General features: G+C 41.2%; 1 protein-coding gene across 2 annotated transcripts; it reads right to left on the bottom strand.

Moving 5' to 3' along the window:
- Nucleotides 1–13,546: 13,546 nt before the first annotated feature.
- Nucleotides 13,547–20,060, bottom strand: RBP5 (retinol binding protein 5). Of its 2 annotated transcripts, none has more exons than XM_058173384.1 (4): nt 19,871–20,060; nt 18,002–18,180; nt 15,875–15,976; nt 13,547–13,746 (listed from the first exon to the last, which is right to left on the bottom strand). In XM_058173384.1, the coding sequence occupies exons 2-4, from the start codon at nt 18,104–18,106 to the stop codon at nt 13,693–13,695; spliced, it is 261 nt and encodes an 86-aa protein (XP_058029367.1). In that variant the 5' UTR covers nt 18,107–18,180; nt 19,871–20,060; the 3' UTR covers nt 13,547–13,692. The 2 variants fall into 2 exon arrangements, with proteins under 2 accessions (XP_058029367.1, XP_058029366.1); XM_058173383.1 differs by lacking the exon at nt 19,871–20,060 and adding an exon at nt 19,352–19,614.
- Between the last annotated feature and the right edge of the window lie 993 nt (nt 20,061–21,053).

The following is a 21,053-nucleotide window of genomic DNA, read 5'->3' as shown; positions in this document are numbered from 1 at the left end:
CATTGGCTACCATCAGTGTACTATTAACTATTGAGTTTGAACCTATCCGTGACTCTTCCAATAGTTTCATATAAATCTTAAATAAAACGGGAAATAAATTGCAATCTTTCAAGAACCTCCAATGACAATTCTTTTTAAAAAAATGCTTTTTAAAAAATGCTGTGGACATAGTATACTCAGATTTCAGTAAAGCTTTTGACAAAGTAGACCAAAACCTACATCTTGGTAAGCTAAAAAAATATGGGATAGACAGCAGCACCACCAGATGGATTTGTGACTGGCTAACAAATCATACTCAACAAGTAGTCCTTATGATACTACATCTACATGGAGGGAAGTAAGCAATGGGGTACCACAAGGTTCTGTCTTAGGCCCAGTACTCTTCAATATCTTCATAAATAATTTAGATGAGGGAATAGAGGGGAACTCATCAAATTTGCAGATGACACTAAGCTGGCAGGAATAGCTAACACCTCAGAAGACAAGCTCAGGATCCAAACAGATCTTGACAGACTTGAACAATGGGCCTGATCTAACAACATGAAATTTGATGTGGAGAAAAACAAGGTTTTACACCTGTGCAGGAAAAACCAAAGGTACAAGTACACATTAGGCTAAGCCTGGCTCAGAAACAGTAACTGTGAGAGGGACCTCGGAGTCCTAGTGAACGATCACTTAAATATGAGCCAGTAGTGTGTGGCGGCAGCCAAAAATGCTAATACAATCCTTGGTTGTATAAACAGAGCATAGAATCAAAATCACAGGAAGTATTAGTACCACTTTATAAAAGTAAGACCACATTTGGAATACTGCATCCAGTTTTGGTCACCACATTACAAAAAAGATGTTGAGAATTTGAAAAAAGTGCAAAGAAGAACAAATAAGATGATTAAGGACCTGGAGACAAAAACATATGAAGGATCGTTTCAGGATATGGGTTTGGCTAGTCTGGAGAAAAGAAGGACTAGGGGGAGACATGAAAGCAGTATTCCAGTATTTAACAGAATAACAGAGTTGGAAGTGACCTTTTAGGTCATCTAATCCAACTCTCCAGCCAAGTAGGAGACCCTACACCATTTCTGACAGATGGAAGTCCAGAAGTCTCTTTTTGAAAGCTTTCAGGGACTGCCACAAAGAAGAGGGAGTTAACTTATTTTTTAGAGCACCAAAAGTCAAGAAAAGAAACAATGGATGAAAACTATTCAAGGAGAGAACCAACCTGGAATTAAGGAGAAACTTCCTAACAGTGAGGACAATTAACCAGTGGAACAGCTGGCCTTCAGAAGTTGTGGGTGCTTCATCACTGGAGGTTTTTAAGAAAAGACTGGACAGCTACCTGTCTGAAATGGTAGGGTCTCCTGTTTGAGCAGGGGGTTAGATTAGAAAACCTCCAAGGTCCCTTCCAGTTCTATTCTGATTGATTGAAAATAATAATACTTTTTAATTAATTTTTATCAATCAAAATAAATCTAATAAAGAAAAAAGAGAAGAGGAAAAGCTCGAAGAAAAACAAAGAAGAGAGAGAAATAACTTAAGAAAATAAAGCAGATAACTTCCAACCTTCTTTTCAACAGTTATTAACAAACCCATCATCTCTCTTCCTTCTTAACTTTTCCAGAAATCTCTTCAGCCTCTTAATTCTCACCCTTTTCTATCATTAAGTCCATAAATCATCATTTCTCCCTTTTGTTATTTTTTGCAAAAAAAAAGCCCTAAAATTTTTTACAACTTTTAAAAAAGCACTGAGGGCAAATTATCATAAGGTGTTGTCTTCCAACCCAGCTCTTCAGGTGCTTCAACAAGTTGTTATTGTCAATGGTACCAAAAGCCACTGAAAGATCCATGAAGGTCAACAAGTTTGCACTCTCCCATCTGTCTCCTGGAACAGATAATTCATATCTGTGCTGAAACTGGGCCTGTTCCCATACTGGAAATAATATTGATAATCCATTGCCTCTGAGATTCCTGAAATTATGACACCATATTCTCTACTAATTTGGTTAAATATGGAATGCTGAGAATCAACTGATTGTTAGAACATAGAATAATAGGGTCAGAAGGAAATTTGAAGGTCTTTTAGTCCAACACATGCTCAAGCAGGAGACAGTATAGTATTCCAGGCAAATGGCTGTCGAGTCTTTTGAAAATCTCCAATGATGGAGCACCCACAAATTCCAGAGGCAAGCCTTTCCACTGATTAATTGTTCTCACTGTCTGGAAATTTCTTCTTAGTTCTAGGTTGGATCTCTCCTTGATTAGTTTCCATCCATTACTTCTTGTCTTGTCCTCATGTGCTTTGTAGAATCAGTTCTCTCCCTCTTCTTTGTAACTATCTATTGGAAGACAGCAATCGTATCATCCCTAGTCCTTCTCTTTGTTAGTGATGGCTAACCTTTTTGCCATCACGTGCCAAAAGTGGGGGGAGAGCGCAGGGGGCAGCATGTGTGTGTGTGTGCCCACACCCATAGTTCAATGCCCCTTTGCACCCCCTCCCCCCATGCGCCCCTCCTGTGCGCCCCCCTCTTTTGGCACGCAACGGCAGAAAGGTTACTGGTGGGCCCAGTAGGCTTGTTTTTCACCCTCCCCAGGCTTTAGAGGCTTTCTTGGAGCCTGGGGAGGGCTAAAACAGCCTCACCCACCCCGAGGCCCTCTGGAGGCCGGAAATGGCCTGTTTCCCGACTTCCAGTGGGCACGGAAGGCCCGAAAATCAGCTGGCCAGTGCATGCATGCGCGATGGAGCTGAGCTAGGGCAACGCTTGTGTGCCCACAGATATGGCTTCGCGTGCCACCTGTGGCACACGTGCCATAGGTTCGCCATCACGGGTCTAGACATAAGCAGTTCCTGCAACCGTTCTTCATATGTTTCAGTCTCCAGCTCCCTAATCAACTTTGTGATTTGCAATTCTCTGCACTCCTTCCAGAGTCTTAACATCTTTTTTGTTTTATGATGACCAGAACTGGATGCAGTATTCCAAGTGTGGTCTTACCAGTGCAATATAAAATTTCATGTGATATTGAAACTATCTGGTTAATGCATCTAGGACAGCATTAGCTTTTTTTGGTAAACTTCTCTCTTAGTTAAAAAGGCCTGGCTGCATTTCATTTAATGCTAAGGGACGAAGGGAAGAGGAGTTAGGATATGATGCCAAATTAGGTTTTTAACTTAAGTTTTGCAGCTGTTTCTTTTCCATAGTTATTATAGACCAATGGTAGTCAACCTGGTCCCTACCGCCCACTAGTGGGCATTCCAGCTTTCATGATGGGCGGTAAGGGTTTTGTCCAATACTGAAGCACTTTCCTTTTTTTTAATTTAATTGACTTTTTAAAAAATTTTCATAGCATTATTTAAAAACATTTTCATTAGGTTTACATAAAATTCCCTGTGACAATTTAAATTTCTGAAAATATACTATTTGTATCACCCGCACATAAATTTAGTTCACGTTACGTAAGTTAAACTAAATGGCGCTATAGTGCGACCGCAAACAAAAGAGCCTTGTCCCAGAATAGCTCGCGCATCTCCCCCCACACCACCCAGCTGTAACAGAGAAGCAGAGCTGGTAGCCGGTGCCCCCCCCAACCCCAATCCACGATGCACAAGAGGCATGCGCAGATGACGATACACAGTGCATTACTGTGGAACCGGTGGGCGGTTAAAATTTTTTACTACTAACAGAGATACAAAAGTGGGTGGTAGGTATAAAAAGGTTGACTACCCCTGTTATAGACCAAGGATATTTATATGGCAAATGGCTGCAAAGGGAACTAAATAAATAATAAATGTGAGTGTTTCTCTGTTTATAACTGATTCTAGATGAAAGAGGGAGCAGGCTATGGGCTGAAACATAAGGACACTGCAGTAATCTCATCTGTGGTGTTTTGTGCATTAGATAATGTTTATCTAATATACATATACATATACAAAAAGGGGAGAAGGTCAAAGAATATGAGGCAGACCCAGAAGAAGATGGAGAGACAACATCAAAGATACACTACAACATCAAATAACAATGGTTGAGGCCTCCAGAAGAGTAAGAACTAGAACTTTGTATCTTCCTCGACAACTGAAGTGGTAAAAGAGGAGGAGGAGGAGGCGGAGGAGGAGGAAGAGAAGGAGAAATTGGTTGCCCACGACTATTGTAAAGAAGTATCATATAAAGTTGATAATTGTCTGTTTAGAGAGTCCTGAAAACTTAATGGTGGCTTGATGGCCATCTGGGTCAGAGTAGTTTAGGTGGTAAAATATATTCTTTGAGAAATACTTAGGAGGAACGCCAAGGTAATGCATGGGCACTTGCAGCCTCAGATGTCTATGATATGGGGGGGGGGGAAGGAGGACATGTGACACACATAAGCAAGATGCAAATTCCACAAGATATCTAAAGATACTCTTCGATGTATGATCATAATTGAGCCCAAAATTTCTGCTGTTAAGTGAGACATTTTTAAAGTGAATTTTGCCCCATTTTAGGATCTTTCTTGCCACGGTTGTTACGTGAATCGCTGCAGTTGTTAAGTTAGTCACATGGTTGTTAAGTGAATCTGGCTTCCCCATTGACTTTGCTTGTCAGAAGGTCGCTAAAGGGGATCACGTGACCTCAGGACATTGCAACTGTCATAAATATGACCCAGTTGCCAAGTGTCTGAATTTTGATCACATGCTGCAGAGGTCGTAACTGTGAAAAATGGTCATAAGTCACATTTTTCAGTGCTGTTGTAACTTTGAACAATCACTAAGTGAACAACTGTAAATTATTTGCGCGGGGCTGTCTTAAATTGAATTTTATCTTTTATCAATTTTTAAACGGGCTTTTAGTATGGAAATTTTTTAATTTTAGGCTAATTTAAATAAGTTTTTTAAATGGTATTTTAATCTGTATATTGTATTGTTTTATCTTGCCTGTACACTGCCCTGAGTCCTTCGGGAGAAGGGCGGTATAAAAATCAAATAAATAAAATAAATAAAAAATAAATAAATCGATGACTACCTGTACTTGCATCAAACATTGTTTCTAAGGCATCATCATGGTGTTTGCATGATGCTGTTTGTCGTGGATGCAGTAGTCCTACCTTCTATCAATGATGGGTGAGACTATGAAGGTAGAGAAGATGCTATTGCTGGTAGCAGCCATATCCAGAGAGACAAGAGGATTAGATTAATTTCAGTAGTGTCATGGCCTCATGATGAAAACTCCCTTTTCTGTTTTTGGGCTGTTTCACCCAGCTGAAAGGGGCAAATTTTTCTAAATGCTGCTGGTGTTAAGTCTGCCTTTTAAATTGCCTTTTCTGTGTATACTGTAGAATGTGTATTCTACCTATTACATGTGTTAAGTTTTACAGTATTTATCTTATTAGCTATTGAAATATTTGTGCCGTCAGTTTTTATCAGTTTAATATATTAATTTTTCCCTGAACGGCTGTGCCTGCAATGTCAACTATTCAACTGAAATGTTATTGATGGGACAATCATCACAACATATTTCTTGTTCAACTGTTTTTCAAATTATGTGGTTGTGGTGGATATTTAAATATTTTGGTATGCAGTTAATTACTTTGGGCTTCCTTTTGAAATAATAAGTAGTTTGCAAACACAGAAATTCATTACTAATTTTATCTGAATAACTGTGTTATGGATCACACTTGGAATCTAAAGCAATGTTTTTCAATCTGAGTAACTCTGAGATTTGTGGGTTTCAACATGCTAAGTTGGAGAATTCTGGGTCTTGAAATTCACATTTCTTAGCGGCTGAGGTTGAGAAACAGTAGCCTAAAATTATAAAATCCAGGAAAAGTTTTACCAAATCATATTTTGCTTAAATTGTTCTTTAGATAAATAAGTTCTGGAAATTGATTAATCTGAAAAATGCTTCTAGCTGTTCATGACTTGTGACTTTAGTTATTCTGGAACTAGGATGGAAAAAATGCTGCAGCCCTAGAATGTCAAGTCACTATTGCTCTCTGGACAAAATGACTCTGATTTAAGAATCTAATCTAAATCTCTAATTTTAGAGATACTTTCTCTACTTAGTTGGCTGCTTTACCACTCTGTCCCATTTGTACACTGGCAAATAATCCTCAGTGGCTTTTTACCCATTGGGACTTACTTTCAAGTTAACAGTGCATAGGGTTTGCAGTGCATAGTAGTAATAGTGTTGTCTGAATGGTTAGCCCTGTCTTGCATCATTGTAAAATGACTTGTGACACAATTATAAGGCCTTTGTGACAGTGATTCTTCTCTCTTAGACCTCAGCTAAGTGTGTCATCTTTTGGCTATATCTGAGCCCTGATATATTATAGATAGCCCTTGTCTAGTGACCCCAATTGTGATCTGCAACTCAATCATTAAGTGAAGCAGTTGCTAAGTGAAACCATGGCTACGCATTTGATCTTACTTCAGCTTTTCTTTGCTATCCAGACCTGTAATAGCAACAGCACTTAGATTTATATACTGCTTTACAGCCCTCTCTAAGCGGTTTACAGTCAGCCTATTGCCTCCAACAATCTGGGTCCTCATTTTACCGACCTCGGGAGGATGGAAGGCTGAGTCAACTTTGAGCTGGTGGGACTCAAACTGCCAAACTGCTGGCATCCAGCAGTCAGCAGAATTAGCCTTTGGTACTGCATGTTAACCACTGCACCACCTCAGCTAAAGGTTGTAAATGTGGGGAATGACCTCAAAGTTACTTTTTCATCACCACTGTAACTGCAAATGGTTGCTGTACGAGGCAGTCACTAAATGGGGGCTACCCGAACAAGTAACCCATGTGTTAAGCCTCCTTCATGGCCCCTGTGCCTTTGCCCTTTATTGTTCTCGACCTTTAGCCAACCAAATGCTTGAGCATTTTGCTCGGGGAGCAAATCCGGAGCTCTGCTTTCAACAAATCATAACGTATCCCAAGTGAATAAGTAGTAGAGAATATCAGCAGATCAGATTTTTAGCTCCTTCCTTGTAATCATGGCTCTCATTCTAGTTTATAGCTCCTCCACTTCCAATGCTTCATGAATTTATAAACAGCACAAGAAGAGAAACAATAAGCCAGAGGCAAAGATATCTAAAGCATCCCCACTCCTGCTCAACTCACACAGCTCAGAAATTTATGTCCATTTATTATATGCCTATTGGTTTGCAAAGTATTCACTAAGGTAATCTGTTACATGGATGAGTACAACAGACAGACTCCTTTTGCTGAGCAGCCACAAATGGTATTGGAAATGAGTATTGTTGGTAAAGTGTGTTATCTATGAATCTTGCAAGTGACATGAGGATGCAGGGTTTCTTGCTAACGTAGCACTGTTCCTGGGATTATCTGTATGCCTGGCTGGGAGAAACCTGAGCTGGAGATAGCAGAGGGGAAGTAGGACATGTCAGCCAATGTGTTCAATTTCAAAACAGCCACAGATTTGGAAGAACCCTTGCTCACAGTAGCAAAAATGAGAGAAGATGAACACGAACTGATTTTCAAAGATGCAAAGGATGCACAATATCTAAGATTTAACCAAGGGATATTATTCTTTTGTAGATAGAGATGTCCAAATCCTTATAGAATTCACCGTCTAAGTCGCTCCAAGGTTACCATAATGTAATAATTTAAAGCAGAGATATAGCCTCAGATGCGTAGGCAGTCCCAAGGGCCACAAATTTACAAATTACAAATTTGTAGCGTTGAATGTCTTTGCCTTATACAATGTAAGCCGCCCTGAGTCTTCGGAGAAGGGTGGGGTATAAATTCAATTTTTTAAAAAAACTGTGATTAAATATAGGACTAGCCTCTACGCAACTGTGATTAACCTCATTTAGAGTTGAATAAAATTATAAAAAAATAGTTTCTGTCTTGGTCCCACTTGTTTCTTTGTTCTTACAATATTTTTTAAAGGTTTGCTACTCAGTACAAAGTGCATCCCTCAGCCTGAAAATATTGCTGTCTTAGAGCTGTACAGCATCAAATGTAGTTGCTTTGTGGAAAATGTTCTATTTTATATTTTGAATATCGTAAGCAATTCTGTGTTAAAACAAAACAAAAATTCAAGTTCACCTCAGGTGCTTATAAAAATAGGTTATTGCGACCTTATTTTATGGTGAAACAAAACTTCATCTTTAAAAGCTCTCTTTCAATTTAGGGTAACCAATCTTTCATACATGATTAATAGATGTTTATTTGTAACCATATGATGTTTGGGACTGACCTCTTTCCCTGATCATTAGAATTATTTTTCAGCCTTCCTTCTGCTTCTGAAATATTTATTTATTTATTAATAAAATTTATATGACTGCCAATCTCACAGTGTCACCGAAAGTGACTCTGGGCTACATCCAATAATCTAATATTATCATTGAATATAGAATAATAGGATGGAAGGAACCTTAGAGGTCTTTTAGCCCAACCCATTGCTAAAATAGGAGACCCTATACCAGGGGTGTCAAACTGGCGACCTGCGGGCCGGATGTGTCACATGCAGGCCACGCCCACCCCAGCTCTGCGAATGGGAAAAACATCATGAAACATCACGTGATGGCAATGTGACACCATGGGTTTGACATCCGTGCCCTATACCAGTCAGACAAATGGCTGTCCGGTGTCTTCTTGAAAACCTCCAGTGATAGATACCCACAACTTCCACAGGTAAGCTGTTTTTGTCAGCCAGATCTCCAGAATGCGGTTTGCAGGTTGCTGGCTCTTCACTGCCACGGAAATGGGATGGGGTGGAGGTTTGTATTTGAGGTGGGGAAGTGAGCTGGTTTGAAGGCTTCCCATGAGAATTGGACGGGAGGATTGGTATCCATCAATGGAGTGGAGTTGTTTGGACTTTTCCAAGGCCAACCATCCTTTGCCTCCAGAGGCATCCAGGATCTGCTGAAAAGATTTCCCATAACATCATATTGAATGCTGATTGGTCTTTATGGGCTAAAGCTAGACCCTGGGAGGAGGGATTTGGGATGACTTTGATTTTGCTGCTATCAGTTCATTCCTAATAAAAGTACCTTTTTTTTCTAAATCTATGGAGTTGGGGGTTTTCTTTCCTAAGATTTGAATGGAGGCAGACCTGACAGTTTTATTGATTAATTGCTCTCACTGTCAAGAAATTTCTTCTTAGTTCTAGGCTGAATCCCTTTTTAATGATCTTCCACCCATTACTTCTTTTCCTGCCCTCAGGTGCTTTGGTGAATAGGTCAACCCCTACTTCTTTGGAATAGCCCATCAGCTCTTGGAAGACTGCTATCATATCACATATAATCCTTCTCTTCCATCAGACTAGATGTTCCCTCAATTGTTCGCCATCTAGTATAGTTTCAGCAAATGAACCAGCAAACATGTGGAAAACTCTTAAAAATATCACCGGCTATGGCAAACCTCTTTCCCAGGCTGAAGGTAATCAACAACTGGCAGATGACCTGAATGAGTTTTAGTGCATGTTTGAAAGGAAACTACAGCCACCTATCTCCACAACCCCCATCTCAGACACACCAACAACAGCCAAGCCTCCTACAACTGACCCCATTTCATTGGGTTCACAACCCCTAGTGATCACAGAAAAGGAAGTGCAGGACCTATTTCACAGACAAAAGCCAGGAAAAGCTCCAGGCCCAGACAAGATAACTCCTTCTTGCTTAAAAGTCTGTGCTGACCAATTGGCCCCCATCTTCACCCATATTTTCAATAAATCACTAGAGATGTGCTATGTTCCTTCTTGCTTCAAACGCTCTACCATCATCCCAGTGCCGAAGAAGCCCACCATCAAGGAACTGAATGACTACAGACCAGTTGCTCTAACATCTGTAGTCATGAAAACCTTTGAAAGGCTAGTGCTTTCCTACCTGAAAACCATCACGAATCCGCTCTTAGACCCCTTGCAATTTGCATACCGAGCAAATAGATCAACAGATGATGCTGTTAATATGGCTCTGCACTACATCCTACAACATCTTGAGTCTCCAAAGACCTATGCAAGGGTCCTTTTTGTAGACTTTAGTTCAGCATTCAATACCATCATTCCAGACATTCTTCTAACTAAGCTAAACCAGCTACAGGTACCGGAACAGACTTGTAAGTGGATCACAAGCTTCCTAACAAACAGGAAGCAGCAGGTGAAGCTAAGCAAGATCACATCAAATACCTGTACAATTAGCACAGGGACCCCCCAAGGCTGTGTGCTCTCCCCACTTCTCTTCTCTCTGTATACCAATGACTGCATCTCCAATGATCCATTTGTTAAGCTACTGAAGTTCGCAGATGACACAACAGTGATTGGTCTCATTCGAGACAATGACGAATCCCCATATAGACGAGAGGTCGAACGACTAGCCTTGTGGTGCAACCAAAACAATCTGGAACTGAACACACTCAAAACCGTAGAAATGGTGGTAGACTTTAGGCAAAACCCTTCCATACTTCCACCTCTCACAATACTTGACAACACAGTATCAACAGTAGAAACCTTCAAATTTCTGGGTTCTATCATATCGTAAGATCTCAAATGGACAGCTAACATCAAAAACATCATTAAAAAAGGACAACAAAGAATGTTCTTTCTGCGCCAACTCAGTAAGCTCAAACTGCCCAAGGAGCTGCTGATCCAATTCTACAGAGGAATTATTGAGTCTGTCATTTGCACCTCTATAACTGTCTGGTTCGGTTCTGCAACCCAACAAGAAAAACACAGACTTCAGAGGATAATTAGAACTGCAGAAAAAATAATTGCTACCAACTTGCCTTCCATTGAGGACCTGTATACTGCACGAATCAAGAAGAGGGCCGTGAAAATATTTGCAGATCCCTCGCATCCTGGACATAAACTGTTTCAACTCCTACCCTCAAAACGACGCTATAGAGCACTGCACACCAGAACAACTAGACACAAGAACAGTTTTTTCCCAAAGGCCATCACTCTGCTAAACAAATAATTCCCTCAACACTGTCAGACTATTTACTGAATCTGCACTACTATTAATCGTTTCATAGTTCCCATCACCAATCTCTTTCCACTTATGACTGTATGACTATAACTTGTTGCTGGCAATCCTTATGATTTATATTGATATATTGATCATCAATTGTGTTGTAAATGTTGTACCTTGATGAACGTATCTTTTCTTTTATGTACACTGAGAGCATATGCACCAAGACAAATTCCTTGTGTGTCCAATCACACTTGGCCAATAAAAATTCTATTCTATTTCTTTCTTTCTTTCCAGGCCCTATTATCATCTTTGTTGCTCCTCTCTGTATTCTTTCTAAGGTCTCAACATCTTTTTTCTATTGTGGTGACCAGAATTGGACACAGTATTCCAAGTGTGATTTTGCCAATGCAGTATAAAGCAGTACTATCACTTCACATGATTTTGATAGTATCCCTCTGTTGATGCAACCTAGTATTGGCAGCTGGAGCACACTGCTGCCTCATACTTGTGGCGGTCTCTTAGGAGAGGGGTCTCCAACCTTGGTCCCTTTAAGACTTGTGGACTTCAACTCCCAGAGGAACTCTAGGAGTTGAAGTCCACAAGTCTTAAAGGGACCAAGGTTGGAGACCCCTGTCTTAGGAGACCTAGGACCCTCTCACAGTTGCTATTGTTGAGTCACCACCTATTCTGTAACTGTGCATTTGGTTTTTCCTGCCTATGTGTAGGACCTTGTTTTTCTCAGCACTTAATTGCATTTTGTTGAGTAAGGGCCAGTCAAAGGAAGGACTTGTCAGTCCTTCTGAATCTTGGGCCTATCATCTAAAATGTTGGCAATTTCCCCCAGCTTAGTATCCTCTGCAAATTTGATGAGTTCCCTTTCTATTTCCCCCATCTAAATCATTTATGAAGATGGTGAAGAGTACTGGTCCTAAGACAGAACTTTGAGGTACCCCACTGCTTCCCTCCATGTAGATGTAGTTCCAATGAGAACTGGCCACTGAATGCACTGAGTATGGTTGTGTTATCAATTGATGAGTTAATTTTTGTTAATAAGGTTGGTTATCAGGCATGATAGCACTTCACAAACATTAGAGTTCAAAGGCTAACATTTTAAAAAAAGAAACAATGAAGCTGAATGCCTTTTGTTCCTCCATAGAGTTTCTGAATTATTCATATATATTTTTTTGCATTTCTATCCCGCCCTTCTCCGAAGACTCAGGGCGGCTTACACTATGTCAAGCAATAGTCTTCATCCATTTGTATATTATATACAAAGTCAACTTATTGCCCCCGACAATCTGGGTCCTCATTTTACCTACCTTATAAAGGATGGAAGGCTGAGTCAACCTTGGGCCTGGTGGGACTTGAACCTGCACTAATTGCAAGCAGCTGCTGTTAATAGCAGACTGTCTTACCAGTCTGAGCCACCAGAGTATTTACTAGCATGGAATTCTTCTTTGTGGTTTATATGAGTTGAGGGGAAAGGGGAGTATATGATAGTGGACGGGGCACATGATGTATATGTGGCAGGAGATTTGGTAAATGTAGATGTATTTGTGCAGGTAGATTCAGCAGTTACAGAAAAAAAGGAGGCAGAATTGCCAAATGTTAGTGCCTGGAATAAAGTCAGGGATGTCTGCAGAATGCAGTTAAAAAAATCAATCAGATCAATCAGTACTGAAACCAGCAGCAAGGAATACATTTCTGGAAAACCACAGAGCCATACTTCTGCAAGCAGCAAATCCAATATGCTAACTGCTAAACTTTACCTTCCCTTCGACCATGTGCAAGATTTCTGTTCCTGGCCAAAGCAAACCTTTAAGAAGCTTCCAGAGTAGCATTGTGCTATTCATCTCTGATTTATCGAGCATCAGTGTTACTCTATTTCCTTCCTAAACTGAAAGGATTTCATGGCTCCCTTCATTATTTAACATTCTCCTCTTACCAAAGTTCTCAGGCAGAGAATTTGATGTGATAAATCACTTCCTTCTCCTGCTTAGGATGCCAGAACTCTTATTCTGAAAGGATTTCTCTTTCTTAAAGTTCCAGTTTCCTTTTTTTCAATGCTTGCTCAATTCAGTGGCTAAGACGCTGAGCTTGTTAATCAGAAAGGTTGACAGTTCGGGCAGTTCAAATCCCTAGTATAGGTCTCCTGCATGCGCAGGGGGTTGGACTAGATGACCTCCAAGGTCCCTTCCAACTCTGCTGCTGTTAATTTCTCCAATCCAAAAAGAAAATCCTTTCCTTTCTGTCCTCATCTATAGAAGAGTTTGGTTGCCAGCATATGCTTTCTTGCTAATTTTTTTCCTAATGCAAAGACATTATCACTTACCTGGCCATATTTATGTGAGATGCTGTCTTTTCCCAGCACTAAATCTGGCTCTGTAACAATATATTTGCAAAGATAATTTTTTGTACTGTCAGGAGAACCCATATTCTCAAACTGCAGCTACATTACAAGATGTTTGGGTTTGGATAAATAATTAGCTGCATGAGGCCCCACCACTCCAAATTATAATGACATAGTCAAATTACAATCTGCTACCTCAGAGAGAAATAGTTAAGCATAGAAGTTTTAACCTGAAAGCAAGAAGATGATTGGAAGCATATTTGTTAAAATGTCTTAGTCATCAATAAAAAATGCACACATTTGGTCATCTATATTGTTTTAATCCAAAGATGAAAGGTTAGGAAAAGATATGAATAGTTGGCTTGATTCTGCATCTGGTTTGGTCTCCAATACCAGATCCATCTGGAAGTTGGCACATCACAGCAGGTAGGCATGATGTTTGAGGTCACTTCACTTTCTGGAAAACCTGGACACAAACCTCATTCTCTGCTGTCATGCGCTAGAAGAAAAAAAGTCAGTCAAGAAGCAGGAAATACAGTGAGGCTTGAATCCCTAGAGGAAACGGTCATCTGCCAGCCACCAATAGGTTCAGTTTGGTTTTTATTTGTACCTAGCACAAAAACAATTGCCATCAATAGAAATACAACAGAAATCTCAGCGTGAACATCTCCACTTTGCACCTTCCAAACCTACAGACAACCTTCTTCATTAATTCACAGTTTTCCAGATATACAATTCTCTATGCATATATTAAAGGAAAGTGCTGAAAACAATGTCCCAAGCTACCTTTCAGTGGAAAAAAAAGAGTTTACAAAAACTGTTTGTATTGCTCAAAATAGACACATTCACAAAAATGGACACATTCACAAAAAAGATTTTGAAGCATAAGGCTGTTGTGTCAGATACTGGGGAAAGGGGGGGATGATACACGGCTAACTTCAAAGGCCTACAAAAAGATTTGCATGGATACTTTTAGTAACCGGCTGCTTTGAAATCTACAAAAGTAATCTAATTATCCTAAAATAAGGCAACAGGGGCATGGGGAAAGAGTCAATCAAATGACATTTCTGTTGTACTATGTGTCTTGTGCCCAAGTTTCCACCCTTGGGGCCCCTTCTTGCTTTTAAAAGTAGCTACTTGATCAAATCTTATAGGTTGTTGATTCAAACCTGTCGCCCCTCCACCACCATCAACAGGAGAGACAATCCATTAGGAAGTTGAGAAGGTATTCGTGCCCATTCACTTTAATTTCAAAAGAAAACTTCCATCACAATCTTAAGTACTTTACTGTTTCTTTCAGAATATATGGATTTGTACTATAGTACAGAAACAGCTTGTTTCAATCAGGAATGCCATTTGGGGGGGGGATTCTGGAGCAAGCAGCCCCTACCTATCAGAGCTGGCATATTCCACAAGTTTGCTTTCCTCTATAGAGAAGGGGAAAAACCACGAAGTTCGGAGTCTAAAATTACTTAACTCCACCTCTTAGTTGGAAGGAGTGTTTCTCAGCATTAGCAACTTTAAGACATGAGGACTTCAACTCCCAGAATTCCCCAGTGGCTGGCTAGAGAAACACCTACCTATTCCATGCTGAAAAGTGCAAATGAATTTTCACCTAGCTGTTCCCTCGTGAAAGTCTGCAATTGGTTGTGCTTGGATTTAATCTTTTCTAACTTTCTAGCTTTTAGGGAGTGCCAGTGAGCTGAAGAACACTGTAGAATTGTAGTTAGGATATTCTGTCCATATGGTTTGGGATGAGACTGAAGAGAATGCCTAATTTAGTACTCTTATTATTAGTCTAATATTCCATTATTAAAGATGTGGCTTCATAATTAAGTTACCATTATTGTAAAGTACACTATAGTTAGTGAGATTATTTAAAAATGCAAAAACATTACTTAAGTGTTTTTTAAGTAAAGAATGCTTAAGATTTTTATTGGATGGGGAGATTTGGGGAGAGGGATGCTTATCTTATACCACCAAGAATCTTTTTTCTCACACTCTCATCAAATCGCCCCTGACTTTCAAGGCATTTTATATTTTCTGGAAATTTGTGGCACACTTTTCAGTAAGAAGGGCTATCTCTCAGAACATACTGCAACCCACTTTTTCTCTGCACAATCATCACAATTCGCATTTTTTACAAGTTTTTTGTGTATTTATTCAAGTCCAGATGTCAGCATTCTCTACATACTTGATACAGCAGCCTGTGCTAGAGGGAAAGGCCATGAACTGCATAGAGAGGACACAGCTCAGAAAGCTCATCTCTGCCAAACTGCCACTGGAGCCACTCACCTGAGGGCGGCTGTAAAAAGGCTAAAATTCTGAGTGTCAGGCAGAGGGATGCTCTGCTTTGATTTCCTTCCCTTCCCTGGTGCCCCAGGAGCCGTGGTCAAATTTCAAAGAAGAGTGCGGACAATGGGTGGTTCCCTTGCTCAGCGGACTGAACTTTTGAACTCTTGGGAAGGATGTTTTTGTCAAGAGGCCATTGACTCCCTGAGAAAGCACACAGAAGTTGGCTGACTTCTTGGTTTTACTGAGCTGGGAGTGGGGAAGAAGACCCATTCTGTGCTTTTGAAAATGGGAGGGGGGGGGCGGAAGTAGGAAAATTGCTTATTCCTCCTTACCAGATGCAGCTCATCCCCTTCTAGCCAGTGCCTCCAGCCTCGGTTCTGTTTCTCTCCCTTCTGTTCACACACCAGCTGATCTCCATCCCAGTAAACAGTTGTCTGAAAGCAAGTTGAGGGGGGGGGAGGGAAGAGAAAGGGTCAATGACATCACTTGAAATAGGAAAGGGCCTTCTGCTGGAAACAAGACAGAACATGCCGTAAAATAAAAGAAGCTCAGGGTAATGCAGGATGGCTGTTCAAGCAGCCATCCAGGATACCAGGAGAAAGTCTTATCTTAACTGCATTGTTGATTTTGTTACAGACAGAAATGGGGAGTGAAGATATGCCTAAAAGTCTTACGTGTGCAAATCCCCACAGGAACTATTCTGCCTAAACCTGGGTAGATGCAGACCCCAAATAAGATGCCTTTTTACTTCATGACTAAAGCGTGTACATGACAGAATTTAAGCTTCCAAACATTTTTGTTCATAACTGTTCTGATTCCCCCCCCCCCTCAGGGCATGCTGATTTCCCCAGATCTGAGCCACTCTGTTAAGAAAAAAATAAGCTTCCCATAATGCCAAAGGAAGCCATTGTTCCAGATAGCTGGAGGGGAGAGAAGCCCAAATCCTATCTTCCATCTACATTCTTAAGCTTTATTTTGAGATAAGGACCCTAGACCAACCCAAGAAAAAGGGATTTCTTCCCAATTCTTTAACCAAGAAAGACAAAACAAAACAAAATAAAAGCAACGCCCCTCTCTAAATCCATGCTATAATGAAAATCTTTTGTTTAGGTACAAAATATTATCTCCTCTCCAACATAATGCACTCCAGAAGTGAGAAATCACAACTTTTGACAGTCGGAGCCAGCACAGCAATACAATGAAATTGTAGACCCTCTGGGCCATGGGATCCTAGCCTGGGGAAGGCTGATCTATGGAAAGAGAAATATGTGCTGAATGTGGGTTACAGGTGATGTGCAACTTATTCCATTAACACTGAGACTTTTTTTTTGTCTTCTGACTTGAAAACACCCAAAGGGTATGGGTATGACGTTTAGCTCTTAACCAGAAAATACTAGACAAACTCACAATTCTCACTAACTTTTCCAAGGTTCAAAGTCACATATATGAGTTAATCATTTTTAAAATCCAAATTTTATTTTTTCGTTCAGCCATTCATTTTCTCTGAACTCCGTCAGCAATCTGAAGAAATACTGGCTAACTTCCAGTGTTGTTGAAGATCGCCATAATAACTCCAGGCACTTTAAATACTTGACATATTTTTATCTAAACCCTATCTAAACCCTAGGGGTTATTCATTGTCCTTTCCCCTGCATTGTAACTTCCTTTCAAGAAAGTTTTTTTAAGGCAGTACAATATGCTTAGCCCAATCTAAGCAAACTTGCCGAGAACAATGGGAACTATAATCCCATGTGTTTTAAAGAAGACCAGGTTGACTTAGCTGATGAATAGTTTATCCATCTTTCATTTATGAAAATGGATAAAATGATTCATTCACAAAATAAATTAAAGTATTCATTAAGCTGTAGTGGTGTGCCTGGCTCTACCTTCAAAACTACTCAGCATTAGTCTGAATTCAATCCAGAGTTATCAGGGTTTTAATAAATTTCCTGTTTGTTTCTTTGTTGCTTGCCTGGTATTGCAGAAAGAAAGAGACATTAAGTGTCTGTTACAACATGCATTTTATCACCAATCACAAGTTTTGCCCGCTAAAATGGAGCTTATTTTACATAATGGATAAGCTCTAGCTTGCATTAAAAACTTGTCCAAATTATTTCATCATGTGAGCAGTTTATTATGAGAGATTTATAGGTCTTGGGAGCAGGAAATTCTGCAACCAGCACAGAGACTGCTCATAAGAATAGTTTTAAAAGTCCTGGTGTAAACGAACTACTTATAAAATTGGGTTAGTTGTATAAAGGAGATTGAATTAATGTATAAATTAACTCCCTATTGCTTGCTTGGAAATTGGCAGAAAATCAGCCTCTGAAGAATTTTGTTGATCCAGTTCAACTCAACTGGATCTGAGTGTAAACAATGTGTTTCTTCTACCCAAAAGCTCTTTCTTATGGAACTGACCCAATTTCTCCCTGCATTTCACCAAAGCCTTTGTCTCTTACCTGGCACTTGCGTCCATCTACTGCCCCCAGATCCTCTTCAAACTCAACCCCAAGGTCAAAGTCCATGACATAGTTTCGCAGAGAAGTTAAGGTGCGAATAGTCATATGGTCACCAGTGTGGACGATCTCCTTGTCTGGCTTCAGGAGACAAACCAGCTTCCTCAGGGCCACATTGATATCTAACGAGGACCAAAGTTAAATAAATGTTGAAGGATGGTGTCTGTGTACCGCAAAGGCAATGGGAATAAGTAGCAAGTAACAATGTCCTTGTTATCCATGTCCTTGCTATCAATTTTCCCTGTATGCATTACCTCAGTTCTTCCTCATTTTGGCCAAGTAATAAAGGAAGATGAAAACAAGAATCTCAGTTTAACTTACACCTTCCTTCCCTCCCTCCTCCCCCACAATCCAAGGCAGCAAACATAGTAAAAGACACACATCTGAATCAAAGACAAACCATCCTTTTAACTCAATTGTTTAAATAGCCAAGTCTTTTCTCACCAAGCTGCCCTAAAAAACAGAGCAATGACTAAACCCCTGAGCTACAAATCAGGAAATCCCCATTTAAATCTCACTTCTGCCAGGAATTAATTTGAGGCCTCCGAGCAGATTTCTCTCCCCCATCTCTAATTCAGCAGTAAGGTTGCATTTGAAAGTGCTGTGGTCCTCTAGAAACACACTGAGCTGGGGGGTTCATAATATAAATTTATACTGATTATAAATTGTTGGGGAAGGGCAAGAGTTCCATGAATCAGTCGTTGCCCCTGGTGATGATGTAGATTCAACCCAGTAGTTTTCTTGATAAGGTGGAAGTGATTTGCCAAGGCATTTCAGCTTCCCTGTATTCTGTCGTAAGGTCAGCTCTGCTCCTCCCTGGTGCTTCGCCATATCCAAGTTCTGGCCAGGAGCATCTCTGCTTAGCCCTCCTGAAATCGGGCAAGGTGGATTAGATTGGTGCCATCAAGAAAAGTCATAGGAAGAGGAGATTACCATAACCTTTTAGGGGTAAAGAGAGATACTGGAGTTTAACTCTGCCCAGATTACTGCCATCCGAGGATTGGCGGTTCCCCTAAACCAGGGGTCTCCAACTTTGGCAACTTTGAGCCTGGAGGACTGCAACAAAGCTGGCTGGCTGGGGAATTCTGGGAGTTGAAGTCCTCCAGGCTTAAAGTTGCCAAGGTTGGAGACCCCTGCCCTAAACCATGTGGAGGCGAGAGGAAGCACTCTGGGCGCCAACCAGTCCCGCCAGCACTCATCACCAGCATGGCAAACTGATCGGGAGCCATTTGGCGGCCGGGAGAGAGGAGAAAAACAAAACCGAGAGAGAGAGGGAGAGGAAGGTTCGCTTACCCAAGGCACGGAGATAATTCTCCATATTGTCCTGAGACACGAAGCGGTAGTAGCCGCTGAGATTGGGAGGCATCGCAGCGCAAGAGGACGACGAAGGTACGGGGAGAAAATGGGCAGCGGGAGGAAGGCTCACAGAAAGGAAGGAAAGAAGGAAGGAAGGAAAGAAAGACGGGGGACAAGAGAGGCGGCAGCTGAAAAGAGCCCGCACCCGGAGCGTTGCTGGGTCCACCGCCTCGACTTCGACTTCTCTCCCAGCCCTCCCTCTGCCTTTTATGTAGCGCGGCGGGAGTGCCGAGTCCCGCCGCCCTAAGAGTCACTCCGCTCCAGCCCGCGCGGGCGGGGGAAGCCGCGCCAGGAGCCTTTTCTTCTCGCTTTTCTCCCTTTCTCCTCATTAGATTACACAAAACCACGAGGGGAAAAAGCAACAACAGAAACACGGCGACCTTTGCAAAGCTTCATTCTCTTCTTCAAGTGGATAGGAGACCACTTGTAAATCCCAAAGCTATGGGGGAAGGGTACCTTGAATGACATCCCGGTCAAGGCAATGGCAAAAACTGTTTCCCTACTCTTCCCAGGAAAACTGCGTTGATGTTTCCTTGAAATCACCAGGAGCTGAGCTTGACTGGAAGACTATTCTAGTTACGATCAGCAGGCAGACATTTCTAACTATTTCCCCTATAGAGTGCCAGCAGTTACCACCGTTGCCTTCTGCACACTTCCTCTTTTCAAATAATTGTCTGCCTAAGGGCACCTATTGGTTGACGTTCTTGCTGTTGGGCAACCCTGACGGTGCAGTTAGCAATAGTTCATGGTGCTATGGGATCCCAGCCAATTCAAGCGTCTCTGATTTGAGTCCACATGGGTCATCTGCGCATTGTGAAGACACAGCCACAGAGTTTAATGATAGCTTAATGACAGGCATGAGGAGAAGCGGTTGCTCGCTTGGGATACCCCTGTCCAGCCTTGGTCACTGTAAACATCAAAATGGCTTCCCAGTTTTCTGGGTGAGGCTGTCCCCAAAAACTCCGCAAACTTTTGTGGTTACTTCTAGAAGGACGGTGGGAGAAGTTGTTCTGACGAGGGAAAAGCAACCTGCTCCTTCCCAGACCGGAGTATAAACCAGAACATTTCTTGGTCGTTTTTGGAAAGAATTCTGAAACTGGGTTTGCCTGTCTCAAGTTTATACAGTGTTTTAAAATCGTTATAAGGTATATCACATGTATTTATATGGTAACCCTGAATACACTCTAGCAAAGGCAGTCGGTGGTATCTCTGTGGGGGAGTGAAGGTAAAAAAAAGAGACTGGCTCAACTCTGTGTATTGAATTTACAGCCAAGAGCAAATTATTCCGCTCATGGTCAAATCGCAGCTATTTTAGGTTGCCCAAGAAAACAATTCCCCCTCCAGCCCCCCCACCCTCCCGTAAACTCAGCACCTTCTTCAGGCTGATTTACACATGCATATGCACATCCGTTGATGTATTCATGTGTGAATGAATCACAGGGATGCAACTTGCCCCAGACAATAGTTCTGTGAATTACTCACAGTCAAATTTCAATAACCCTTCCAGTCATTCCGGCTTGGAAGTGCCTGTGGGAAATTACTCTTTGCCTTTGAGTGACTGGCTCGTCTCCAAAGCCAACTGAAGTCTGGTCTGCGCACTGATGCACACATCTGGTTTATCAGTTGAAGGGAACATGGA

The sequence above is a fragment of the Ahaetulla prasina genome, chromosome 2 (genome assembly GCF_028640845.1).
Source record: "Ahaetulla prasina isolate Xishuangbanna chromosome 2, ASM2864084v1, whole genome shotgun sequence".
NCBI classification, from domain to species: Eukaryota; Metazoa; Chordata; class Lepidosauria; order Squamata; family Colubridae; genus Ahaetulla; species Ahaetulla prasina.
This window is presented reverse-complemented; position numbering and strand designations above follow the sequence as displayed.